This window comes from Lolium perenne, chromosome 3, assembly GCF_019359855.2.
Source record: "Lolium perenne isolate Kyuss_39 chromosome 3, Kyuss_2.0, whole genome shotgun sequence".
Taxonomy (NCBI): domain Eukaryota; kingdom Viridiplantae; phylum Streptophyta; class Magnoliopsida; order Poales; family Poaceae; genus Lolium; species Lolium perenne.
The window spans coordinates 51198125-51225420 of record NC_067246.2 but is presented as its reverse complement, the minus strand read 5'-3'; the positions used below and the strand labels follow the sequence as shown (position 1 = coordinate 51225420).

At 44.2% G+C, this 27296-nt stretch overlaps 3 protein-coding genes, 2 long non-coding RNA genes and 1 pseudogene across 6 annotated transcripts; 4 read left to right on the top strand and 2 right to left on the bottom strand.

Annotated features, from left to right (window-relative positions):
* Nucleotides 1–237: 237 nt before the first annotated feature.
* Nucleotides 238–2648, top strand: LOC127341290 (uncharacterized). The gene is made up of 3 exons (XR_007875397.2): nucleotides 238–553; nucleotides 633–1224; nucleotides 1795–2648. It is a non-coding gene; the product is annotated as an uncharacterized lncRNA (long non-coding RNA).
* A 1601-nt stretch (nucleotides 2649–4249) lies between these two features.
* Nucleotides 4250–5251, top strand: LOC127338168 (uncharacterized). Its single transcript, XR_007874219.2, has 3 exons — nucleotides 4250–4511; nucleotides 4687–4848; nucleotides 4943–5251. It is a non-coding gene; the product is annotated as an uncharacterized lncRNA (long non-coding RNA).
* A 2065-nt stretch (nucleotides 5252–7316) lies between these two features.
* LOC127341291 (histone H3.3-like) lies at nucleotides 7317–8981 on the top strand. 2 transcript variants are annotated; one of them, XM_051367101.2, is made up of 5 exons: nucleotides 7317–7394; nucleotides 7997–8071; nucleotides 8175–8254; nucleotides 8345–8435; nucleotides 8663–8981. In XM_051367101.2, exons 2-5 carry the CDS (start codon nucleotides 7997–7999, stop codon nucleotides 8789–8791), a joined length of 375 nt encoding a protein of 124 aa, XP_051223061.1. In that variant the 5' UTR covers nucleotides 7317–7394; the 3' UTR covers nucleotides 8792–8981. The 2 variants fall into 2 exon arrangements, with proteins under 2 accessions (XP_051223061.1, XP_051223060.1); XM_051367100.2 differs by having other exon boundaries at nucleotides 8621–8981.
* A 1303-nt stretch (nucleotides 8982–10284) lies between these two features.
* Nucleotides 10285–13888, bottom strand: LOC127341292 (receptor like protein 27-like; annotated as a pseudogene).
* A 2135-nt stretch (nucleotides 13889–16023) lies between these two features.
* LOC127341293 (uncharacterized) lies at nucleotides 16024–19111 on the bottom strand. Its single transcript, XM_051367102.2, has 3 exons — nucleotides 17873–19111; nucleotides 16426–16523; nucleotides 16024–16341 (listed from the first exon to the last, which is right to left on the bottom strand). The coding sequence occupies exons 1-2, from the start codon at nucleotides 18996–18998 to the stop codon at nucleotides 16429–16431; spliced, it is 1221 nt and encodes a 406-aa protein (XP_051223062.1). The 5' UTR covers nucleotides 18999–19111; the 3' UTR covers nucleotides 16024–16341; nucleotides 16426–16428.
* A 5936-nt stretch (nucleotides 19112–25047) lies between these two features.
* On the top strand, nucleotides 25048–25920 carry LOC127339258 (uncharacterized). The gene has a single exon (XM_051365131.1). It carries the CDS (start codon nucleotides 25048–25050, stop codon nucleotides 25918–25920), a length of 873 nt encoding a protein of 290 aa, XP_051221091.1.
* Nucleotides 25921–27296: the final 1376 nt, after the last annotated feature.

The following is a 27296-nucleotide window of genomic DNA, read 5'->3' as shown; positions in this document are numbered from 1 at the left end:
ACACACGCGGTAGGTATAGTCCGTGGACTCGCCGTGTCTAGCTCGATGAACCTTTTCCGACAACAGTCTCATGGAAGCTAACCCAAGCGTGAAAAATGCGATGGGCAAAATTTTTCATGACGTAGTGTGATGCATGGACAATTATTGTACAACATGCACACATGGAGCTAGTAGTAGTAGTACACTAGTACTTTTTTTTTAGATGAAGTAGTACACTGGATTGGTATGGTTTAACACGCCGCTACTTAACCACCCAACGACACCATTTCTCCCTCGACTTCTCCCCTCCCACCCACAGCACCTCGCCTTCTCCAATCGAGCCTCAACCGCGCCGTCGCGAAACCCCAGGTCGCCGGCCGGCCGACCGGCGTCGAAGAAGACGCGGGCAAGGCCAGGCGCGATACTTCCTGGTCATCCGCTTCCCCGTCGTCGCCTTGCAGCTCCATTCCCGTGCGCCCCCTTCACCACCGGGTTCTCGCGTCCGGAAGTCGTGGCCGTGCGGGAGGAACCCTCCAGCGGCGTCGCCGGTGCCTTGATGCCGACCACCGAAGGGGTACGAGCCGTGGCCCAACCCACCGACCCCAATCCTCTTCTCCCTAATCTCTAAAAAAAAACGGATCTTTCTTGTGCAGGTAGCCGGAGGAGAGATGTGGGATTGATGGTCGCTGCCGTCCGCGGGATGCAGGGGTAGAACGACGCAGGTGAGACCAGTTCGTCAATCTTGTAGCTGCAGGTGAGACCAATTCCTTGATGTACTACGGGGATTTGTAGCTGCAGGAATTTTTATCGGGAAGAAGAATTGCAGATGGTTGGCACGTTTGGTTGTACATTGATGCAAAAACAGTTCTTTGTGAACCTTGTTTACATGTATAGTTTGAGAAACTTAGAGAGGACAGTTATTTGCTATGGTCTGTTCTGATTAGTACATTAATCATGCTATTTTCGTTAGAGTTCATCCACCTGCAGCTCTGCTTGGCTGAAAATCAGTGTATTGCATAGTAACTGTTAATGCTGAATTCAGATGGATTTATGTGCGTGTGTTGTTGTTTATCTCGAAAGATCCATTTGTAGCTTACTTGCGCTGTTGATACCATTTGTTCATGTCAAATATACCATGATATCCGGGTTTGCTTTGCTGACCATGCTTTGTTCTTGTTCGAGGTAATGAGAAGGACTAAAGGAAAGCGGTGGCCTTCTTCTTCTTCGACTCCATGTTTTGTTTAGGTAAAGTTTCTGCTTCCTCTCTATGTCTTGACCATACTGGAGATTTCTTGCATGTTGTGTTTGTTAAATATGTTTAGTGCTGTGTGCATTTGCAATTTGTATTACAGACGGTGATGCTAATTTCAATGTTGCACTGTGGTGCCTGCGATAATTGTGAGCTGTGCTGGAACTTTACTTTAGTTTGCTCCCAGACTGCCGGTATCTAGCTAAGTTGTCAAATAGCTTTGTTTCACCAAATGAATGCTATTTGCTGGAATTGCAGGCTCTCTGAAGAGATAGTTTAGTTACCGCTAAGCTGACATTCTTTTGGATGAAAAACGCCTTTTGTCTGCTGGATTTGTATCTCGCTTGCAAGTCTTGCGCAGCCGCATCTCATACGCACTACCTGAATTTGATTCGATTCACTTTAGTGCACATTAATAAATCTTGTTGTGGGAGGGATCAAATGTTTTTCCGCTTTATATATCTTGTGCTATTTATGTTTTGCTGCTGCTGTTGAGAGTTAATCATATACCAGTTCTTTGTATAGAGTTGGCATGTATTGATTGAATTTTCGTTCCCTCTGATTAGGGAAGTATTTGGCCAGCAGCGAAGCGGCACGATGATGGGGACTCAGGTGTTTTCTTCGAAGATCCTCTCTCTGCCCCTGTATGATATCTAGTTTCCTATGTTGAGAAATAGTTTCATGCAATTCTGTTGTGTGTGTTTGATTGAACTTGTGGGTATCCTTGAGTGAATGTTAATTATTTGCATGTGCCAAGTAAAATGCTGATCAAGTAGTAGCAGGCAACAATTGCATGTCACTGCCACCAGTAGCAGGCAACAATTGCAGTCTGTAACAAGCTTACGTGTTTTTGAGTCTTGTGGTCTGTAACAAGCTTTTATTGGCTTGGCTAGTCCATTACACTCGCGTGTTAGATTTATTAAAAGTGTACAAGGGAGTCATGCACACCGATAGCTAGCTGATTTCTTAAAATGGGATTGGTTATTTTGCTGAACTAGTAGTGCTTTTGGTTTCTTAATTGAAGAAGAAGAGATCCTAAACAACGTGCTAAGGTTTTTGCCGTCTGTGTTGATTCACTGGTTACATTTTGTGTTGTGTTGGTGTAGCCAGCCAGCCATGAAACGGAGGCAGTCAGACAAATCTAATAGTAAACAAGGACATGGTAGTTGCTATTGTTGGTCGCGCATAGGACCTGTTATGCTGCTGTGATTTTGGTCATCCAGTGGTAGGGAGTAGCCGGATGTATCTATTCCTTTTTGGTGTTGTGAGCAAGTCAAACTCGAGACTGAGGTGTGTTTGCTGTAATATGTAGTGTAGTGGTTTGCTGGGCGTTGCATCTCGCCTGAGATTGATGTGGCTTTTTGATGGTTGTATGTATGTATTTAAATCTCTAGAAGAGGAGCTCCGTTAAGTTTTGTAATGCTGGTTATTTGATCAGTTGTCCAGGAAATAGGAGAGGACATGTCCAGAATTAGGATTTGTTTCTACTGGGTCCATCCCGAATTCCCAGCAAGCGTGTTAAGCGTGTATGCGCCCTGGGTCGCTGGTGTTCGACAGCGGGCGGCTTTGTGAGGGCTGTGGATGTGCTGGATCTGAAGGCCGGGTGGGAGCTTGCCCCCAAACCCCACCGCGGTGACTTGAACGCTGCCGTCCAGGAGTTTGTCGATGTAGGCACCCAAAGGTAGCTCCTTTTCCTGTAACATAGAAGGTGATGCTAATTTCAATGTTGTAGTGTCAGTTGCTTGACAAGAGCTATTTTATTTTGGTCTCGGTGTCTAGCTCGAAGTTTTAAAAAATAGGTTTGTTTGTTTGGTGGTGTAATGCACAGCTATTTGCTGGAATTATCAGGTCTTGAAAGTGATATGATAAAATGAGTCACATTTTTATTAATTGTATTGCTATATATATGGACTAAAAGTGTGTTCTGTCTTCTGGATTTGTGTATCTGTCGACTCATTTAATATATGCACCACAATCCGTTTTTGTTTTTTTGTAAGGCCATTGCTTGTATGATGGGAGTTGTGAACTCTGATCTTGCATGCACATAGATACATCCAAATAGTAACAAAGTTAAGACAAGTTTGATGTGATGGAAGGAGTAGGTATAGTAGTACGGGTAGTGTAATCTTGTACCAGTAGGGCAGGTCGTATGAAACAAAGAAGAAAGAAAAAAAGGCGTACGCATTTTACGCTGGTTCCGCGTCCACTCGGTAATTTTCACGGGAATTGATTACCAGTTGATCACAGCTCAGCGTATTAATGGAGATGTGTCAGACGTTTTGGTGGCCCAAAATGAACCCAAACGCTGCGATATCATGCAGCTCGTGAAAATCCGAGAACTTAATTATCTGTCGTCGCTCCTTGCTCTCCCTGCCACGCCAGCGGAGGAACCGCCGTCCACGGAACGATTCGCTTCCTCGAGAGCCAGCGGAGGAACGCCGCGAATATGGGTTGACCGGGTCCCACACGAACCGGTTCGCTTCCTTCAACTCCGAGTCCTTGCTATAATCTGACCAGAAAGGACAGTCCCGGCCATGGAACGAGTCCGACACGAACACGACTTCGGCGGCAGGGCTCTGTATATTTAGAGCATGTACAATGGTAGTGAAGGCATGTCTTCTCTTAGCAGTCCATGTCATCTAGAGGGGATGATAAATATAATCGGTACAATGCATTATCTCTTATTGTCATCCCTTGCAATAAATGATAATTAATTATTTTTAATAGGAAATTATGTGACTAAGAGAAGACAAGTCGTACAATGGCGAAAATAGCCTTCTCTTATTTCATAAGAGATCACCCCTTAGCTAAGGGAAGACGACCTTCTCTTCCTTTATTCTCTCTCCTCCAACTAAGCAAAAATCTGACGTGGCAAGCGTAAGGGAAGGCTGACATCACCTCATTGTACGTGCCCTTATAGCCAAAACGGTTCGCTTCGTTCAGCTCCCCAAATTCCCCGCCGACACGAACACGACTTCGGCGGCAGTGCTTCTGTTTCTTTTCTGAGATTGGGTCGGGAAGGCTAAAACACCTGACACTTGATGGATGTATTGGGGAAAGGCAGTTTGACGAATTGGTGATTACAACTCCAAAGCTAACTTCTCTCCGTGCTTCATTCAACACCATCTACTATCCAAATGGTATACATGTAATAGGCACACCTTCCTTTGTCAAGGCATCAATATGCGTGACTTCATTATACAGGATCAATAACATATTTTGGGAGAAGTTATGCAATATATTCAACGTAAGGCATCTAGAATTGTTTGGTGCCGAGATGATGGTAAAGTCTCTCTAGCATTTTTTTTTGATGTCCGTACATCACTATAGTTTTGATTCCAGTTTTTGATAAAAATGAGAAAATATATATTGAAACATGGGATATTTTAAAGGAACCTTAGGAATATTTTTTGTTCGTGATGATTATTAAACAATATATTAATTTCTATGTGTTTTAGGAAAATCTACGCCAACTGTCAAATTATCTCCCACAGTTGCATAATGTGAGAACCTTGTTAATCGATCGATGCAACCTCAAAACAAACAAAGACATTCAAACATTGGATCGCTTTCTACAAAGTGTCCCTGGCTTGGAAAAGCTCACTTTGCAGAACTGTGAGGTACTCCTACTATGTTCACCTTTAAAAACATTGTTTTATGACTTAATTTTCCTCCTATCACACATCTTCTTGAATCATTTTATACTACATAAAGTTTTCAGATCGCTCAAAGAGGAGGACTGCAAGGGCCAAGTGGCGAAATCTAGCCCTCGAAAGCCAGAATCTTATGTCTTTCAAGTGTGATAATTTGGAGGTGATTGAAATCAAGCATAGCAAAGATGAAAACATCGATGAAATCTTTGAGCTTCTTATGGGAATTTGGAAGAACGTGGGAAAGACCAGTATCAAACTTACCAAAGTTTAACGAGCTCGCCACATCCATATTAGCAACATATTGTTCGCTTGATGCCTTGTTATAAATTTATGCTCCCACTTTTGCTTCAATGTGCTCCTCCCCTCCCAACTTTGATGGTGCGTTTGGTTGATGGACTACATGTATGGGACGGGATGGTCCACATTTTGTGGATGGGATGATCCATATTCGAATGAACCCATGTGTTGTTTGGTTCCAAGGATTTGAGAATGGTATACAATCTGTTTAACTTACAAATTTGCATAGCATTTGATTAAAAGAGTAAACTGTAATTAGCGTTGCACACTTACCCTTTCAACTTTTAGAAAGGGGAGGACACCGGAGCACATCTCTACTGCTCCTATGTACGTTTTCATGTTAATTATCGGATTGGGCTAGTTTGGGCGTTGTGCTTAGTGTAGTTCACCTCATTTGGAAAAGATTGATGTAATTTGAGTTTGCTTGCTCTCTGCCCGCTGCGTTACGTTGTCCGACGGCAGGATCAACAATGTGGAGGCAACTGTTATTTTAAACTGCTATTTCTATGCATAAATGTTCTGTTTGTGTGTTGAATGTTCCATCTAACACATATATCTGATATCTTCTGGTGCCGGCAGACCGTTTCAAAAGGACAAATACCGGTGAGGCCCAAACCTTACCTCCTCTCCCGCCCCCTCCCGGGCGGCGGAGGAGGATCCCTCCACAAACCCTAGCTGCCGCCCCTCAAGCCGCCTCCCCTCAGGCGCCGCTGCTTCCGACTCCGGTGGCGGTGGCGGCGCCCCTTCCGTCGAACGACGATGGGGAGGAGATGGCTTCCGCGGCGGCGCATCATGGGAGGTGATGAGGCGCCGGTGGAGGACGCCGGGCGGCATGGCTTCTTGGCCGGGGCCTGATGCACTTCGTCGGTAGCCATGGAGGAATGGGTGGAGCGGTGGCGGCCTTCGCCCCAGGCTGCGGTTCGGCGGGGGTACGCATGATCCGCGTTGCCGTCTTCTTCCCTGGTGATCCGACATGAGTGACTAGCCTCGTGGGGGTTGCTGGTCTTGCTTTGTTTTGGTGGCGATCCTGGGGTTTCTCGCAAGCAAAGATGAAGACCTTTCGGCGGTCAGTTTTCCTTTATCTAGATGGAGAGATGAGTTCCGGAAAGCTCCACCGGCAAATGAAACAGATCATCTTTTGTCTGGAGTTTGCTGGATCGGGTAGTATTCAGTCGCGCGCACCCATGTTTTTATTCCGACCGTTTGGTTTCAGAGGGAGCGGCGTGAAACTCTATTATGTGTTGACATCAAGTGAATTTTTGGTCCATCGCGAAGTCAAAAGAAGGAATATCATGAAGGCCAGATTTCTGGACTTGTTAAAGGAGGTTCAAGTCTCCGCGATGTTGAGGGATTTGTTTGGCGTTCCGGGATCTGCAACAGTGGTATGCAAGTGGGGGCGACAACACAGGTGAAGTTCAGAGTCCTACCTTTGAGTCTGAAAACTCAAGGTCTAGCCTTAATTGGTTGTGTCTGGCAATGACCTTGTTGGAGGCATTGTTTTGAGTGCGGGGACTATCTTCAGGGTGAAAACCTAAGACCTTTGGTTGGGCAATGACGGTGCTGGTGCACCGTTACCTTCTTGGAGACATCGCTTTTGGAGAGTCTTTCAGTTGTTGTCACGGTGGTGGTTGTATTTTTGTTGCTAGGTCTAGAATGCTGTAGGGGACTATTATTTCTTAGTTTTCTTTTCTCTTTTTTATTGTGTGCATCCGTACTGCCACTAGGGTGTTGCGTTATTGCAGAGGCTGGATGCAATTGGTATGATATTAATATATTCCCTTTATCGAAAAAATTTGTCACATATATTTGGGTTCTTAGCAGGATCAACATAGACACGAGCGACGCTATGCACGTCCATCTTCCACGGCTGCAATTTGGGCGTTGGCAGATCGCGCAGAACTAAACATACCACAATCCATGTCATCTTACTACTAGCCAATAGCAGGCCGTGATAGATGCAAGCTAATCCGTGTCACCACCGATGTGACCGATCCAAGCCGTACATCCAGTTAATCAGATCTGCACTGCCGGTGCCTAATCAATCTATGTCGGTAACGTCGGTTCATGTTCCTGCTATGACCGCCTATAAATACCCCGCTCTCTTGTTACTTCTAGCACAGAAACAGAAGAGCAGGCCAGAAGAAGGTTCTTTTGACCATCCTGATTACCTCAGTATTCCCAAAGCCCAAAGTTGTTCAAGACAGCAACCGTGAGAGGTAAAAGACTTCAAGTGCTCAAATTACTATCATAGTTTAACCTTCTTAGTTCCTCCTCCTACGTTTTTTTTTTGTTAGGTTTGTTTGGGGTTCGTCCTCTCATCAACATGTATACACAGTTCAGCCCATTTTTTTTCGAAATGAGGATCACCCCAGCTTCTGCATCCAAAGGATGCACACAGTTCAGCCCATGCATGCAATACGTTGTTGCTTACTTCATACTCTTGAAATAGTTGATAATCCGTTCTCCTCCAGTAAACACTTGAAATAGTTGTTTTTTATTATGTGATTTATGTATGAAGCGATTATTTCTAGAAACTACATTCCTTCACATGTAAATATTCTACTCCCTCCGATCTATAAAAAAGTGTCAGGACTTTAGTTCAAAATTGGACTAAATTGACCTTAAGCAGCGAAATAATTATTATAGATAGGAGGGAGTAAGATATATTAGTAGCCATAGTCTCAAAAATTTTGCTTCAATAAACATGATATTGTAGGGTACATTTTTTTCAATGTCATACAATGATTTAAACGACTATTTATAGTCTTATTTGTTTGGTCAAAATTCATTTTGTTATGATTTGCATTTTTTTTGCAAGATGGCTCGAACCAAGTGTACCGCCGGCAAATCAACTGGAGGAAAGGCTCCTACAAAGTATCTCAGGGCTCTCTATGTAATATATCACGGTTCTTTGTCTTTACTATTTGCATTACCATATAATAAATTTAGATGTTGTTAGTTTGACAATAACTTAACTATTGGTTTTACCACCATAGGCCTCCGCTCGTAAAACAGCTCCCACAGTTGGAGGAGTGAAGAAGCCTCACCGATATCGCCCTGGAACCGTTGCTCTTCGGTATGTGCAACACATATATTCAGGATATGCGTCTATTATTATTGCACCTTTGTTATGAGGTTTTCATCTTTCATACGCTCTCGCTTTCAGTGAAATTCACAAGTACCAGAAGGGCACTGAACTGCTTATAAGGAAGCTACCTTTTCAGAGGCTCGTTAGGGAGATTGCTCAAGTTTTCAAGGTACGGTACCACTCGACCATCGCTTGAGACACATCCAAATCTAACTTAATCCCCTGAGGAAATGTCCATGCATCTAAGTAGATTAGCATGTATGCTAACAAGCTCTAGTGAGAAGTTCTATTAAAATGATAAGCTACCTAATTATAATTACTACGTTTTCTTTGGCTTTTGTTCTACTTCTACAGACCGATCTGCGTTTTCAGAGCCACGCGGTGCTTGCTTTGCAGGAGGCTGCGGAAGCATACCTTGTCGGGCTATTTGAGGACACCAATCTGTGTGCCATCCATGCAAAACGTGTGACAATAATGTCGAAAGACGTTCATCTGGCTAGGAGGATCAGGGGTGAGAGGCTCTAATTAGTCTACAGAGATGGCTCGACATCAACATGCATGCTGCTTTATATATGAATCATGCAAGGATTCAAGGCGGATGGAGGACAAAGGACTTTAACTAATATTAGTTTGGTTATTATAGTCGTGCCAACACTTCTTAGATCATAAATGTTTTCTGTTTGAACTATATATAGACTATATATTTTGAGATGCGTATTTATCTCTACGATGCACGTATTTTTTTCTTACAGTAGTATATCACTATGATTGAGCCATATATGGTTTAGTGACATCTTGGGAGGAGATCAAACCTTTCTATGCATGCATGGGTCGAAACACATGCATGCTTAAGTTGTTTTGATTTCACTTCCACATGTCAGCTTCATCTTGTTTGGTTGGGTAAAAAATGTTACATATCAACACACATCAGTCGTGCATACATACATGTTCACGAGTTGCTAGGCTTTATATATATGCAGGTTTAGTTCCTGTGAATTCAGATTCAAGTATATATGCACCGGTGTAACTAGTTGAAGAATTGAAACGTAGGGGCTTTTTCGTTTCATAAACTTAGGTCCTCTTTGAATGCTCTACGGTTTTCTTATAAAAAAAAGTATCGTGTCTCAAAACGTTCAGAATTGGAAATCGTCCATGTTCCACGGATGGACATGCAACACGCTGCTCGAAGGATCACACTGCCGGAATTTTCTATGAGGGGGGTACTTGTGCCGGTCATGGTCGCATCATCCATCACCGCAGCAGAGGTCGCACTTGTGCCTTGTAGTGCATATATGTGGCGTGGGTGCACTCGGTTTCGCTCAAGTTGTCACGTTGGCATGGCCATGGCCGGAACTATGACCAAACACGACGCTCTTGCCTCTTGGCCTTGATTCGAGGGAGCACATCACGTATACATCGGCATTGACTCTTTGCACACCACGCTACAACAGAGCACAACACAGCACTGCCCGACCGCTCATTGTGCAGAGGGGGCACGACTTTTGGATGGGCAAATAAACGATACTAAAACGCTGGTTTGTAGGATATCAATTCGTGACAGGCGTCTTCATAGACCACCGTGACCCTAACGTTTTGCTCCGAGAGCTCACGGTGACCGACAATTTTACTTACTTCATATACACAAATCACCAATACAATCACTGTCGTGTGAGCTTCATATAAAGCAGACATGTACTATCGACCAAACAAATTGAACATATTAGACTGTCTTGTACTCTTCTCTAACAACTGCAGCACATAAGCAATCAGCATATCTTATTTTCAGGAAACAAATTAACACACTGCATATTACTGTATGTGCAACTGTATCTACCATAAGCTTTCATCACTACTTGCAATTCAGTACAACAAGATGAAACAGATGCATAATTACAGAAGAGCGGATTATTCAAGCTGTCTCATCTGAAACTACAACCTATACTCACCAAGCATATCCTTTTTGTCCAGGAAGAAACTCAATACAATACATACTGTGCGCAATACTATACATACCCTCATCAGGGCTTGCGAACTGATCCTTCTATGCGGCAAAACATTCGTAGCAAGAATGACAGTGCAAAACCCACTCCAAACCCCAAACCGACAAAGGAAAACAGAAGGATGACCCCAAGTTTGTCTTCCCAAAAACTATTGGATTCTGGAGGAGACACTGTATTCGGGGAAAGCGAGGCTGGGGTGGCACATTGTTTGGAGAGTGGAAGTCCACAGAGGCCAATATTACCTTCAAACGAACTGTTGGAAAATGTTAGGAACTGGTTGCCTTGCGGAATGCTGTCAGACAAGTTGTTGTATGAAAGGTTTAACCACTCAAGAGAGGTAAGAGAGGTTAAGTCTTGTGGGATTTCCCCTGAAAGTTGGTTCCAAGATAGATCCATTGACTCCAGCCGAAACAAGTTGCTAAACTGAGATGGAATTTGTCCAACAAGATTATTGCATGACATGTTAAGTCCATGCAGTGAAACAAGCTTCCCAATTGACTCCGGCACATGATCATTAAAAGAGTTATTTGAGAAATCGATTGCACTGAAAGCAGTTAATATCTTGCTGAAAATAAGCTCAAACCCTTTGAATGTGACGGTGACAGTATCTCGATAAAACCCATTTGGCGTGTTTGTCCGATGCCCTAAAACTTTGCCCTGATCATTGACATTTGCCATCATAGCTTTCAATTTACTGAACCATCCATCTGGCAAGTTTCCAGAGAAGTTGTTGGATGCCAGATCAAGTATTTGCAAACTTATGAAGTGGCTGATATTAGAATGAACACCTTTCATATCCCATATGGTGCCATTGAATTGGTTGGATCTCATGACAAGAACTCGAAGCTCTGGAAGAATACCCAACCAAGATGGAAAAGAACCGACAATATGATTGTTCCCAACATCAAGAAGTTCCAAGTCTTGGCAATTCGATAGTGCTCTTGGTATTGTACCTTCCATTTGGTTTCCATTCAAATCTATTGTTTGCAACCTACATCCTTCTTTAATATCTTCAGGCATCATTCCTTGGAATTGATTTTCTCTCAGTTTCAATATGTTCAAATTTCCACTTCCTATTAGACATGATTGTTGTAAGATAAGTCCATGAAAATTAGTTTGTTGGCATTACAAATGGATCACTGTACATGACCATTTAGTTTGTTCTGGGACAAGTCAAGATAGCTTACTTTTCCGAGGTATTCACCAAAGTTAGATAGAATGGAATCAAAGTAATTATTTGAGTAATCCAAGGCAATCCCAAGCTCACTCATTAACGTGTCCCCACTTCTTAAGTCCACGAATGGTATTGGCACATTCCCTTCAAGTCTATTAAAACTGAGATCAAGATAGCACATTCGCCATTGGAATAAGAGATGGAAACTTCTCCAGGCTGGTAAACTTGTTGCGAGAAAGATTCAAAACAACAAGGCTGCCCTTCCAGTTCTCCCATACCCAAGCTGGTATAACTCCATTAATATGATTACTGGATAGGTCTAGTGTCTCAATCTCATCTAGAAATGCCAACACGGCAGGAAGTCTTGTAAGGTTGCAGGATGCTAGGCTCAGTGTCCTTATGTTATGCAGTGAAGAAAACAAAGATTCTTCTTTTCCATCTATCACTGACAACATATTGTTACATAGACTCAGCATCGGGAGATTCTTTAGCCTCCAGAAGGAGCTAAGTTTCACTATGCCTGTCAATTTATTTGATTTCAGGCAAAGCATTTCAAGACTTGTAAGATGAATGTACGATCTAGGTATTGATCCCCTAATCTGGTTATCTCCTAAATCAATAATAGATAGGGATGAAGACAAAGGGTCATGGATGTCCTCTAGCTGACCAGACAGTTGATTCGATGAGAGAGATAGTGCTTGCAACGCAGGAAGGGTGAACAAGTACCCTGGAATTTTTCCTGCATGCAAAGGGAGAATAGTAGTTAATAAAATGATTTGATTCTTTGTAATGTGTTTTTTGTTACATAAAATAGGCATCAATCAAATAAGCATTTACAAACAATGCATCGCCCTTAACTGTGAAATGTCCTTGTCTGTCAACATTCGGAAAGAAAAAACCTAGACTGATGGGGGGGGGGGGGGGGGGAAACCCATGGCATTTTAATTTAGGTAGAGGTGAGGCTCAAACCGTGGCTGGCTAGCTCACCATCCCATGTGCTAGAAACATGAAAGGATATCACCCTACGTTTAATAGGAAAATAAGCATATAACTAGAAAAAAAATTATAACTGCAGAAAAATTTATCCGACAATAAATAGATACTGGAAATTTCCTTGAGTATTTTTACAGGCTACTCTCCCAATATACTTAAAATCTGTCGAGACATAGCATCTTAAATGGAATTACTCACCTTGTATTAGCTACAACATCTGAGTAGAATTTTCATTTTATGACCTTTTTAAAGAGTACATGGATGATCTATACCAAATCATGCCACATACGAACACTGGTTAAATAAGGCATGTTTTGCCATTCTAACAACCGAATATAAACGAGTGGGAATGAACATCCTTAACATCTTCACTCCACAACTAGGCCACCGATGCATCCTTAACATCCTTTTAATAACATCATTAATAAAATATGCACACAAAGTAAAATCTAATTTCATTGACTAGCACCTAGACTCTCTCATTTCTTATTTCATAACTGACATGCAGTTATGCATAACAATATTTATATTTGGCAAGTGAAAGTACTAACATTAATTTTTTTCATGAAAAATAGTTTTGTAATGTAACACTATTGTATTTTCTTGTTGACATGTTCATTCAAAACTAATGGTCAATGTTCCATGTTGGGTACCTTGCCTAAGTCTAAAAACATTATCTATTGGGAGTGCTATTATCTTATTAGAAGCAAACAATGCACACTCAATCATATGGCTATCAACAAACAATGCATGTTATTTAATCAATTATCTTATTAGAATGACTACCAAATTGCGCACTCAATCATATGGGTTAGTTATACGACATAACTATAGTTAAAATCTCAAATTACAGATCAACAATAGTTGAGGACAATGAGTTGGGTTAGCACATGCCAAAGTTATAAGTCACTTAAAATGAGGTTAAAATGTACTAATTCTAGTTTCCAAACAATCTGTCATTTTGGACATTTACAGTACCTCCAAAATGTAACTTAATTGTTTGGTCTCTAAATGTCTATTGTGGTATAATTAATATAAAACCCAAAAATTTATGATTTTTACCAGAGTAAACTTTCCAAAACCAATCTGCACATATTATTTTAAAGTGTCCAGTGTAAGATATTTGAAAAGATATACTTAGTCAAAGTATTGAAAAGTTTCACTTAACCATTGTTACAAGCAAGTATTATTTAATTAATTTGAGTAACAATGAAAGAGATTCCTTTGCATATTGGTTTCTTTAGTGCTAGCCATGCAATTTCTTGTGCTTCCCAACTAGTTCTTCGTGAAATCAGGGTTGTACTGTATGGTAATATATGTATAACAAGAAATAACGGCAGTGTCAAATTCATACGCACGAGCTTACCAGTGAGGTAATTGTTGTCAAAGGCCAAGGATGAAATTTGAGTCAAGTTACCAATAAATGAGGGAATTGGTCCGAAAAAATTGCAACTGTTGAGCCGCAAGGATGTCAAAGTTTTCAGATTACCAATCCAGGAGAGTTTGGGAAGGTATTTGGTTTTTGGATGATGTGAGTTGGTGTATTGTCACCCCTTTCATCCCACTGTAGGTTTAGTGAGGTGGCTTCGAGGGTGATCTTTTATATTGTTCTTGTAAGGTTTTGTGAATAATCTAATAAAAAAAACCGTGTGCATCCTTTGGATACAGAAGCTGGGGCGATATTTCCCCATTTCGAAAAAAAATCGTGTAATGACAACAACTAGCTCTATATATTTTGTTTTATCGAACGTTACCTGGATGGTTGATCTCACCCACATGCCAATTGGTGATCTATTACGTTGGATCCTAGAATTGTATTTTGACGTCCAAGGGCAAGTACATGGCTTTTAGTAATGCAATCTTATTACTTTAAAATAGTAATTACCTTGACCAACTGTTTACCTTTAACACATAAAAACCTGTCAAAGATTACAATATATTTATATCGATTATAGAAAGCATTATTATTTTAGTTGGATTAGTTGACAAAAACAAGATACATATCGCGCATGAAATATCTCGAGTCGCCATTTAGAATTGTTGGTGATTACTAATGCTATTTTTTTTTTGCATTTTAGGATGTAACACAATGGATGGCGGATAAACTACCAAAGTTCCAAAATGTGAGAACCTTGTTAATGAATGGATGCAATCTCAAAGCGAAAGAAAACATTCAAGCATTGGACCGCTTTCTGCAAAACGTGCCTGATCTGACAAAGCTTGCTTTGGAGAATTGTGAGTTACCTTCTACTATATATGTTACACGTTCAACACAATATTTTATCACTTAATTTCCATCGTATCAGACATCTTCTTGAATCATTTTATATTTAAAAAAAATTTCAGGTCAATCAAAGAGGACTGCAAAATGTGCCTGGTTTGGCAAAGCTTACTTTGCAGAACTGTGAGGTACTTCTACTATATATGATACACATTTAGTACAATATTTTATCACTTAATTTCCCTCGTATCAGACATCTTCCTGAATCATTTTATATTGTCTAAAGTTTTCAGATGACTGCATAGGCTAAGTGGCGACGTGGAGCTCTTGAAAATAAGAATCTTATGCCTTCCAAGTGTGATAATTCGGAGGTGGTTCAAATCAAGCATAGCAACGATGAAAAAATTGATGAGTTGTTTGAGTTTCTTATGGGCCTTTGGAGGAACCCGGGCAAGACAAGCACCAAACTCACCAAAGTTTAAAGAACTTGCCACATTCATATTAGCTACATGCTGTACACTTCAGTTTCTTTTAAAATTTCTTTCCATGTGTACTATTATTACATTTTAATTACTGGATTGACAAGCATCAGCATTGTGCTTACATATTACCTAATCTTGCAAGATTGTTGTGATTGATCATAGAAGAAAAGATTCAACTCTAATTAAGATCTCTTCTGTTGTTGGGCTGCCACTTATTCCGTTAAAAGGATTTTTTTGCGTGTTTTTTATCTGCTACCTAGTCACATAATTTGTGCGACGAATTGTCCTTCCGTCACATATATATGAGTTCTTGATCAAAAAAGTATATCTTGGTCCTTACTCTGGGTTTCAGGTTCGTTGTGCTGCAGTTGAGAACCGGGCTTGACTTGACATGGGCTTCAAACAAGTGTACTGTTTTTCTTAAAAAAAACTTGAGCTTAATTGCTGATAGAGTAACTGGTCATTTGTGGATTTCGTTTCCAAACAACACAATACAATGATCTTTGTTGTGCTGTTGAAGACTACATTCTCATAGAAACTGTCTACATATTCCCGTGTTAAAAAATGCACGAAGCTTTATTCTGATTGTTCTAATGTTATAGTACTCCATAGGAACTGAGTTCTAGACCTGAGTGAATGCAACATTTTGTATTCCGGTATACACCGCACCACAGGTTGGAGAGGAGCTGTTCTCGTGCATTTTCTGTAAAGCTACAGGGTATGTGTGGATTGATGAATGTTTCCTCGCGGTTCAATCCACGCCCGATGGCAGATGCTAAAGGCAAGTTAATCTGCATGGTTAACTCAGAATGATGATAGGGCCAATAGCCCAAGACACAGACTCTGATAAAGAGATAACTTTTTGGAGACACGCGGACAGCATCAAATGATCAAAGGCCAGACCAAAACCTCATTTATGTCGAGTACACTCACTGGGAGTTGACAAGAGATATGAACATAACAAGATCGATGTAGTTGTCTTACTGCCACAATACCATGATCCCTATGAACTGTTCCTTCTGTTCTGAGCCAAAACAGACCAATCATCCATATCACCAAATTCTAAAGATCGGTATTCTACTAACATCTGAACTAAAATGTGATAACCAAAACGTTTCAGCAGCCATTGCCGACTGCCGACTGGTACTCTGGTAGTCACTTCACTTCAGAACGGGCCTATCCACGTGATGTGTTACTTCCCCTACCTGAAATCAGAGAAAATAAACTTTTGTGTGTCAAAGCTTAATTAATTTGGTCTGTGGAGATATATAAAACTTAGCTGACGTAACCTGCTATGTTAAACCTGCTTCTCGTTCCTCATGTTCGTCTCGCAGATGCAGTCGCTGCAGCTCTTCATCCACGCCATCATCAGTCTCCTTTGCTGAGCCTTCAAAGGACAGATCATAGCATATATGTTAGCCAAGGCATAAATACAAGCTTCAGCCCATTTGATCATACAATTCTAGTAGATAACTAATATATATTTGATAATATATCTAAAGGCATCCTGATAACCATTACAAAACAAAAAGATACATTACTAGATTTCAAGAAACCAAACTCTTAGTGGAAATTCTAATTCGGAAAAGTAGCTCCCTTAACATTAAACAACAAATTTGCATATACACATAGTGAAGCACGACACTGAACATTTACGGACATAATTAATTTGTGCTGAAGGAACTGGATGAAACCCGCCAATGTGGTAACACTTCAATATTCTGCTCATGCCTACCAGCTGATTCAGTATGCATATTTTGTCAGACCATCGCAAGTATTGGAAACCAAAGATAGAACAAGATCATTGTACCTAGTACTGTCTACAAATAACACCAAAAGAGAATGCTATGCTTCAGAAAGCAAACATTTGTCTATGAAATTTCCTGCAGACAGTTTTTATCATAGATGTGCATCTACACGTTGAAGTGGTAACAAAGTATCTTTGGAAACATTAAAGAAACGTCTTCTCTTAAAATAATAGCACTAGCACATGATCATTGTTATTCAATGTACCACACTATGTACAAGAGAAAGCTATGTTTCAGAAAGCTAAACACTTGTGTATGGATTCCTGCGGACAGTATCTATCAGAAATGTGCATGTATACATCAAACTACTAACAGGGAGTGTCTTTGGTATCAAAGACATATGAAACCCATGAAGGACCGTATAACAATTCACTTATATACAGTCTTGTCTTATGTACATGATGCTTCGCAAAATAACTATTGGCAATGGTATATCAGTACCGAAGCTGTGCCAACATCAACTGAGATTTTTGATAGACAACATATAGAGAAAGAAAAAAAGGAATGTCCATAAATCGACACTCATATCAAGCATATAAACTTCAATTGAAGCTTAAATCGTATACCGGACACATGCTTAGGCAAATTTGGCTGGAATTATTTAATTTGCATTAGATGTAGTTCAGTAAGTAGTATGTCATACAATACATCTCTCATAGATGTGATAAAACCATGTGTACGCATTGGAACAGAAGTGGTTTACTCTACAAGGATCATTTCTTAAAACAAGCACTACCTGCAGCATCAATAGACACAAGCTGAACTAAAACAGCCTCAAAGTTTTGCATCTGTACTCTTCCAGAACTGAAATGTTAGAGTAATTAAGTACATCACCCTTCCACAATGCTGCAGAGAAACACACCATTTCCAATCGCTAACCAGTATGTATGTACGTGCAAAGAGGGTCGAAATAATGTAGGAGAATTACCTGAGCAGAGAGCCGGTGGCAGCTGCCAAGCCTGAACGAAGCGGCTGGCAACCTTTTCCATGGAGGGTTCGACGAGGTCGTAGAGCTCGCAGTGCACGACCTTGCGAGCACGCACGTCGACGCCGAACAGGTGCCCGTCCAGGAAGAAGTAGACGACGTCGGGGTTGGTGGGATGGATGAGCGCGAGCACGGGGATCTTCCTGGGCAGACCAGTGGCCTTGTAGCTGGGATCGTTGCAGATCTCCGTGAAGGTGGCCTCGCACTCCAGCGTCCACGAGCCGACCGGATGGTCGTCGAGCGTCCACACGCTGATCTGCGCGGCCCCGCTGCGGCTGCTACGGTTCCTGTACATGTCCACGAAGCGCAGCTTGCCGGCGCTGACGCCGACGCAGCGGTACTTGTCGAGCAGCCCCGCGGCCTCCCTGGGCTTGAGCACCTTGCCCTCCGGGAGGTGTACGACGGTGAGCGTCGGGTCGTAGGCGAAGGGGTTGCAGGTGAGGAGGCACCACGCGAGGTCGACCCACCAGAGGCGCCCGGAGCAGGAGAGGACGCCGTCGGCGCGGCGCCAGCTGCGGCGGGGAAGCGGGTAGGCGACGCTCTGGGTGACCCACTCGCCGACCTGCGACGAGAAGCGCAGGAGCTGGGCCTTGGCGCTGCCGAAGACCGGCTGGAGCTCGGCGACCATGTAGCCCTTGGGGGAGGTGATGAGGCCGATGAAGCCCGGGCCGGAGAGTAGCTCGGGGTTGGGGAGCGGGAAGGCGGCGGTGGCGGGGGCGGTGGCGTCGAGCAGGAAGTAGGCGTCGAGGTAGGGACACCAGGAGACTCCCTGGTGGCCGGGGGTGTCGGTGATGGTGGGGCCCGGGGTGGCGCGGCGGCCCTGCTCGGAGTGGAGGAGGATGAGGCCGGATGGGTCGGCGGCGATGATGGTGGGGGATCTTCTGGAGGAGGCGCGGTCCGGGTAGATGCGCGCGCGGATGGTGAGCAGCGCGACGCGCGGGGGCGCCGGCAGCGCGAGGGAGAAGTCGGCTACGCCTGGAGGGAGGTCGGTGTCGGCGGCGGCGGGCGATAGTACCCGCGGCACGCTGCCCAGGATGACCCACGACGGCGGCGACGCGGCGGACGCCATCTCGGTCTGGTGGTGCGTGCGTGTGCTCGGGCCTGGAGGGCGACGGCGTGCGGTGGGGGTTAGGGTTATATGGTGGCCGGCGAAGCGAAGCACGCGACGGCCGTGTGCGCGTGGAATGAACCGGAAACAGTGGTAGGTGGTCGAGTTTGGAACTTTGGGTTGGGGGATTTCTGGCTGAGGCAGACTTGGAATTGTGCTGCGGAACTATGATGATTTGATTTGTAAATTGTAAGGCATAAAAAAATCCATTATCTCTTTTTTTGTGTAGGCCACATATGGCTGTATTTTTCCTTAAAAATTTACACAAATAAGTATCAACGCAATATATACATGCGTGCATTATTTTAAATTTCTCCGAAACTTTAAAGTAGCATTTTTATTTTAGTTTTTGATAAACGGGTGGGCCTACATCCATGTCCACCAAATCGATCTTCATATGAACTTGAGTTATGTTCATTTAAACGTTGAACTTGTTGCCCAAACCTAAACTGGACCCGATAATGATCACACCGATCTTTCCTAGCCTAAATCGAATGTGACGGGCGTTAGAGGGGTGGTTAGGCGGATTTTCTCTTTGGCTCTTGCTTTCATCCATTTCTTTTGATTTTATTTTTTGAAAGTACAAGCGGCACGGTGGATGTGGTTATGTGGAATTGTGTGATGGAGCTACACCGATTTTTCTGCGTGATTTGATGGGTGATTTATGCGATGAAGTGTATAGGGTACAAGCTGAAGGAAGAGCACATTGCACGAACAAAGAAGAATAGACGATGTTGTCATTGCACTTCAAGCTCAACTTGCTGAGAAGAATGCATAAATTGCAACTATTAATGGTAGATATGAGGGCAGGGAAATAACGGTTTACTAAAATGTGGTGTTAGTGGTTATGATCATTGTGTCGGCTTTAGTAGTAGCGAAGTGGTTAATCAAGATGAATTGTTGGCAATTTGTATTCAGCTTGTATGGATTATGATGTTTCCATGCCTCCGGGCGACCCTAGACGCTTAGGATTTCCCACGAATCCAAGAGCAACAACCAAACTCAAGAACTCGGGGGGGGGGGGGGGTATGTAATATGCATTGGTGCAATTTTGGATTAGAACCTCCTCTTTCTTTCTATCAAATGGAGGAAGTACCTGGGTTGAATTGGAGATCCTCAAAATTTTGTGTTGCAACAATGGAGTGATAGAGATAGAACTCAATTCAATAGAATGTATGGTTGACTTAACCTCCTCAAGGACGAAGAAAGGGGTTTCATAGCTCAAAGGAGAAAACTATCCATTTGGAAAATTCGGTGTGTGTAGTTCCAAACCGGAAGCTCCAACGTGCATACCAGTCAATCGGCTCACACATCGAAAACCACCATGGTGACAAGACCTAGACGGGTCACCTTCAAGCTGGACACAATCATCGGGAACCAATTTGAGTAGGATTTTTCTGATAAGTTTTCCGGCTTAGATATGCTGAAAACAAGGCCCACTCGGGTAGGAGATGATGGTGAAAGACCAATGTAGATCTGCTTTGGTTTGCCAAGCATTTGAGATGAAAATGTACCACCTCGTTGCACACGTTGGTTCTAGTTCGATACCCGAATCAACTGAGGCCAGAGACAAATCTATCATAGTGGCACTAGACCCAGAGTCAGGTGACTCAGACAGATAACCTATCAACTAGGAGGAATATGATGCTGACATGAGGGAGATAGATGCTGGAATTGCTCTTGATTAGTAGTAAACCAACCCCTGCTTTGTAGGTTCCATAATTTCTTATGTTCTTATGTTCCATAATTTCTTATGTTCCATGCTACTTTTATGATGATACTCACATGTTTTATACACACTTTATGTCATTATTATGCATTTTCCGGCACTAACCTATTGACGAGACGCCGAAGAGCCAGTTGCTGTTTTCTGCTGTTTTTGGTTTCAGAAATCCTACAAAGGAAATATTCTCGGAATTGGACGAAATCAACGCACAGGGTCTTATTTTTCCACGAAGCTTCCAGAAGACCGAAGGGGATACGAAGTGGGGCCACGAGGGCCCATACCCATAGGGCGGCGCGGCCAGCATGGGGCCCGCGCCGGCCTATGGTGTGGGGCCCCCGCGCCGCCTCCAACCCTACCCTTTCGCCTACTTATAGCCTTCGTCGCGAAAACTCCTGGACCGAGAGCCACGATACGGAAAACCTTTCAGAGACGCTGCCGCCGTCAATCCCATCTCGGGGGATTCAGGAGATCGCCTCCGGCACCCTGCCGGAGAGGGGAATCATCTCCCGGAGGACTCTTCATCACCATGATCGCCTCCGGATTGATGTGTGAGTAGTTCACTCCTGGACCATGGGTCCATAGCAGTAGCTAGATGGTTGTCTTCTCCTCATTGTGCTATCATGTTAGATCTTGTGAGCTGCCTATCATGATCAAGATCATCTATTTGTAATGCTACATGTTGTGTTTGTTGGGATCCGATGAATATTGAATACTATGTCAAGTTGATTATCAATCTATCATATATGTGTTGTTTATGTTCTTGCATGCTCTCCGTTGCTAGTAGAGGCTCTGGCCAAGTTGATACTTGTAACTCCAAGAGGGAGTATTTATGCTCGATAGTGGGTTCATGCCTCCATTGAATCTGAGACAGTGACAGAAAGTTCTAAGGTTGTGAATGTGCTGTTGCCACTAGGGATAAAACATCAATGCTTTATCTAAGGATATTTGTGTTGATTACATTACGCACCATACTTAATGCAAATGTCTGTTGTTTGCAACTTAATACTGGAAGGGGTGCGGATGCACTACAAGAAAAGTTCTGATAGACAACATCTCAAAATCGTCCGCTAAGGGGTATTTTTCGTCGCCTATGGGCCTAACCCGACGATATGGGTTCTGTTGTGGAAACTGCGTCAGGCAAAGTCCTACGACGATTTTTTCGGTCCGTCGCGCTTGGGCGCCCTTCCGCCACGGAAAATCGGACCGTTGCCCAAGTGTTTCCGGGAGCCCGTTGATCGCCGACGTCATGCAACCGACACGTGGCGTACGCCGTTAATCGGCGATTAACGGCGTTAACCGGCTGAAACCCCGTGGTAGATGGTAGGCCCACACGAGGCCTGCCACGTCTTAAGCGGGCCGGCCCATTAAGTTTGCGGGCCGGGCCAGCTGACTTAGTTTGACCGGTCAACTATATAGCTGGGCTGGTCCATTAGTTACGTGGGCCGGGCCTAACCTCTAAGGTTGACTGGTCAAAACTTTAATGGGCCGGCCCACTAAGAATGTGGGCCGGGCCGAATGCACTCGTTTGACCGGTCAACAGGCAAAAGGGCCGGCCCACAAGACATGTGGGACCCACTTTCCTGGTATCGGGCCGGCCCATTTACAAAGTGGGGTCCACATTAAAGCAACTGGGCCGGCCCAAGAAGTTAGTGGGCCGGCCCAATTAGCATGTGGGTCCCACTTTCCTGCTATCTGCCACCCATTTAGTACGTGGGGTCCACATTAGATCAAATGGGCCGGCCCAACAAGCCGATGGTCCGGCCAAAAGCATCGGTGGGTCCCACTTTCTGTTAAAGGGCCACCCATTTAATATGTGGGGTCCACCATATAGCAAGTGGGCCGCCCAACAAGATAGTGGGTCGCCAAAAACACAGTGGGTCCCACTTTCCAGCTAAAGGGTGGCCCATTTAGTATGTGGGGTCCACCATATAGCAAGTGGGCCGGCCCAACAAGATAGTGGGCCGGGCCAAAACACTGGTGGGTCCCACTTTCCTGTTAAAGGGCCGGCCCATTTAGTATGTGGGGTCCACCATATAGCAAGTGGGCCGGCCCAACATGCTAGTGGGCCAGGCCAAAAACACAGGTGGGTCCCACTTTCCTGTTAAAGGGCCGGCCCATTTAGTATGTGGGGTCCACCATATAGCAAGTGGGCCGGCCCAACACGCTAGTGGGCCGGGCCAAAAACACAGGTGGGTCCCACTTTCGTCTTAAAGGGCCGGCCCATTTATTATGTGGGGTCCACCACAAAAGCAATTGGGCTGGCCCAACTAGTTAGTGGGCCGGCCCAGTAGTGGGTGGGGTCCACCTTAAAGCAAGTGGGCCGGCCCAATAAAAGTGTGGGGTCCACAGTAAATCAAGTGGGCTGGCCCAATAAGTAAGTGGGCCAGCCCGTTTAGTTGCTGTTTATATGCCGGCGTAATAGGCGCTTTAGGATTTTGCGGGCCGGCACATATGTGATTTCGCTTAATTGGGCCGTTTAAGGGATGGGAATTCGTGATTTAGATACTGAGAATATTTACGCAGCATTGATTTCTGTCGGATAGCCTCACTTACCACAAGCACCAAAGAAAAATGCGCGAAAGAACTATAAAAACTAACTAAATATTACATCAGTGCAAGGCATTGAAAAAATATTACAGAACCCAGAGAAATTGAATGGTAATTAAACCTAGCAATACAATGAAGGGATCCGGCAATCTTTTAAGTTGTCCATGCAGCACCTATATCTGAAACAAAGACATTACAAGTTAAGACAGCAACAATGGAAAGGCAAGGACACTACAATATTGTTTGCCAAAGAATTTGGAACTCATCATTTCGTCGTTATAACAAGATCATTGTAATGCGCACAATAAGCAAACAAAGAGTGCATGCCGCATACCAACAGCCAATATAACAGAGCATGTTAGAATGAAACAGAAGACTTACTACTGTCGAGTCCCATGCAAACCAACATGTTCAGGGAGTACAAAATTGGCATGAACAACATAGTAGCAGGCTATAAATTTTGTAACAACGACTGAGCAAGATGAAGTTATGATGGCTACATCTACAGAGCAGGGAATGTAAACCAAAAATAGAAGTTACGATGGCAAAAGCTAAAGAGGAGGGAATGTGAACCAACATGTGCCAAGTGCAATTACTTCATTTTGGCCGTGAACTAAATAATACGCCTGAACTTATAGTGAAGGGGATGCAAATCAAGATGTTTCGGGATATAAACTTGTAATGAGCAACACATAGAGGATAGTTAATGCTGGAGCTTAGGATGGACCAAATACAGAATATAGTGGGATCACCTGTGAACTTGTATAAGAGGGAATGCAAACCAATATGTTCAGCTTTCCATATGTGAGCGTCATGCCAAGTCAGAGAAACAAGTCAATAATGCAGCTTTTGAAGAACAAGATGGCACGCAAAATTATTATCTAGTAGTATGACAAGTTTATTTGTACTACAGGCTAGATAGCAGAGTGATAGCATGCCAAACTAAGTCCTTAGAGCATGTCTAATGGAACCCTTAAATCCGTATACAACCATTTTTTTACGGATTTCAGGGTTCAAATGCTATATAGTGGAACCCCTAAATCCCTAAATCCCTAAAAAAAATTTAGAGGTCGAGGCTCCAATCCGTGCCCCGACCTGTACAGGTATGGGTTGGAGGCCCTGACCCGTGCTCCGACCCCTACGCGTTCACGACGGACGCGGGAAGGATTTCAGCTCCTCCTCCCTCCCCGAGCTCGCCTCCACACCACGCCGCCGGCCGCCGCCGCCCCAGCCCCTCCCCTCGCCGGCCGCCGACGCCACCGGATCGAGCACCCCCACCTCCTCCTCCCCCCGCCGGACCTTTTCCCGGCCTCCGCCGCCTCCTCCCTCCTCCGCATTGAGCTCCGCCCTGCCGCCGCCCCCAGCCTCCCCGCCGCCCCTAGCCTCCCCGCCGCCGCTGCCCGGCCTCGTCCCTCCTCCCGCCGCCGCCCGCCCCGGCCTCCTCCCTCTGCGCCCGCCGCCGCCGCCCCGGCCTCCTCCCTCCTCCGCCGCCCGCCCCCGGCCTCCTCCCTCCTCCGCCCGCCCCCGGCCTCGTCCCTCCTCCGCCCCGCCCCCGGCCTCCTGCCTCCTGCGCCCCGCCGCCGCCCGCCCCCGGCCTCCTCCCTCCTCCGCCGCCCGACCCCGACGCCGCCCGATGCCGCCCGCCTCTCGAAGGTATTTTCTTCCCCTTTTTTTGTAAATTTTGTTCATACTATTTTGTTCATACTATTTTGATGCAAATATGCTCATTTGTTGTAGATGGAGATGAACTCCGACGACTCCATGTCGTTGTCCTCCGAGTCCGGTTGGTCTTCGTCGGACGATTCGGACATTGAGGAGTTGCTTCAAGACGATGACGTGGAGATGATGAGCCTCCTCGTCGATGTCCAAGAGATCGAAGATCGCGCAAAGCTGTTGGATCATAGGAGAGGATCGGTGATGGGGCGAGAGTACATTTACCGCAACCGTGGTCTCGGGCACGAGCAACTGATGCGAGACTACTTCGCGAAGGAGCATCCTACATACCCACCTCGCCTCTTCCGGAGAAGGTACCGAATGCGTCGTAGTTTGTTTGTGAAGATTGTTAATGATTGTGAGGCCGCCTCGGATTACTTCAAGCGTCGTAGGTCCGCCTCCGGTCAATGGGGGCTTAGTGCTTATCAAAAGATATCGGCGGCAATGCGTGTGCTCGCCTATGGCGTACCCGCGGACTATACCGACGAGTATCTTCGCATTGGTGTACAAACAACCACGGATTCCGTCCGTAGGTTTGCAAAGTTGGTCATCCGGTTGTATGGTGATTTGTATCTTCGGGCACCCAACGAGGAAGATACAAAGAGGTTGATGGAGATGAATGAAAAAAGGGGATGGCCGGGGATGCTTGGTAGTCTTGATTGCATGCATTGGACATGGAAAAATTGCCCCAAATCATGGCATGGAATGTATTGTGGAAAAAACAAGGATGCAACCATTGTGCTTGAGGCCGTGGCATCGGAGGACACATGGATTTGGCATGCATTTTTCGGTTTTCCAGGTACACTCAATGATATCAACGTGCTCAATAGATCTCCTTTGTTTGCAAGATTAGTTTCTGGAGATGCTCCAACTTGCAACTCCGGGATGATCTTGTAGAGCACCATTGGCACTTGGATGGGCGGCGCCAAGGCTCATGATGTGTCGTTGTTTCACTTTGCTATGTCCTATTTGCTTCGAACAATTTTTTTATTTTGCCAAAAACATTGTTGTAATATTTGGAATGATTATCTTGTGCTTGAGAGTACTATTTGATGTTGTAATAATAACTAGAATGATTATTGTTTGATGTTTATGGTGATATTTGTGATATTTGTGATATGAAACTGTGATGAGGGTTTGAGGGTTTGAGGGTTGAGTCAAATAGTGGAACCCTCAAACCCTTAAAATTTAAGGGTTTGAGAGTTCCACTATTTGACTCAACCCTTAAAATTTAAGGGTTTAAGGGTTCCACTAAATGCCTCATGTTTTTCACACCTCCAACCTCTCCAATTTTGCCAATTCTCGACCCTTACAGCTATAAGGGTTTAAGGGTTCCATTAGACATGCTCTTACTTTGTTAGCTTACAATGAACTAGATACAAAACAATGGCATCACCTGTAGTACAGGGAATGCAAGCCAACATGTTCATGGAGTAAAAAATTGGCACAAACAACATAGTAGCAGGCCATAATTTTTGTAACAACGACTGAGCAAGATAAAGTTATGATGGCTAGATCTACAGAGCAGGGAATGTAAACCAAATATAGAAGTTACGATGCCAAAAGCTATAGAGCAGGGAATGCGAACCAACATGTGCAATTACTTAAAATTGGCCATGAACTAAATAATAGCAAGATGTTACTATAATACCTATAATTTTTGTAACAACGACTGCGCAAGATAGAAGTTATGATGGCTACATCTACAGAGCAGGGAATGCAAACCAAAATGTTCAATTGCTTAAACTTAGCAATGAAGTAGAAAATAGCAACGTGTTACGGTCATAGCTAGGAATGAACTAAAAGAGCTTCAGACAAACAAGCATCTGAACCCAGAACATGGCGCTAAAACAAGGGACTTACATTAGGAGAAGCACTCTGTGGGAGTCACAACAGATCTTCCTGGGGTTGATAGATCCGGTGATGAAGTACGCTACATGTGCTACTTGGGGTTGGAGAGACGGCCATTACACTTCATGATTACTCATCTCATCTGCAAAAACGTAACGGCGCGTCGTTAGCACAAACAGGTTCCCCCAAGATTAAACAAGAACTTGCAGGCAAGCAATAGAAAAGCGACAGTAGAAGAGTTTAGATCATGCACAGCGCCGGTGAAGCAGATCCGGTTCATGCACAGCGGTGTCGGTGAGCAAGATCCGATGCGGTGGACGACGGATCCGGCGAAGCGGCTCAGCTGAAGCGACTGCGGTAGACTGCTGGATGAGCATATGGTTTCGAGGTACGGCGGGGATGATCCGGTCCGGTTGATGACG

Excerpts from the sequence above, each read along its gene's own strand:
- LOC127341291 (XM_051367100.2), top strand. The coding sequence starts at position 7,997 with ATGGCTCGAACCAAGTGTACCGCCGGCAAATCAACTGGAGGAAAGGCT. Across the intron at positions 8,072-8,174 it reads AGTATCTCAGGGCTCTCTAT|GCCTCCGCTCGTAAAACAGC; the intron begins GTAATATATCAC and ends TTACCACCATAG. Across the intron at positions 8,255-8,344 it reads CCTGGAACCGTTGCTCTTCG|TGAAATTCACAAGTACCAGA; the intron begins GTATGTGCAACA and ends TCTCGCTTTCAG.
- LOC127341293 (XM_051367102.2), bottom strand. The coding sequence starts at position 18,998 with ATGGCGTCCGCCGCGTCGCCGCCGTCGTGGGTCATCCTGGGCAGCGTG. Across the intron at positions 16,524-17,872 it reads GCCACCGGCTCTCTGCTCAG|GCTCAGCAAAGGAGACTGAT; the intron begins GTAATTCTCCTA and ends TGTCCTTTGAAG.
- LOC127339258 (XM_051365131.1), top strand. The coding sequence starts at position 25,048 with ATGGAGATGAACTCCGACGACTCCATGTCGTTGTCCTCCGAGTCCGGT.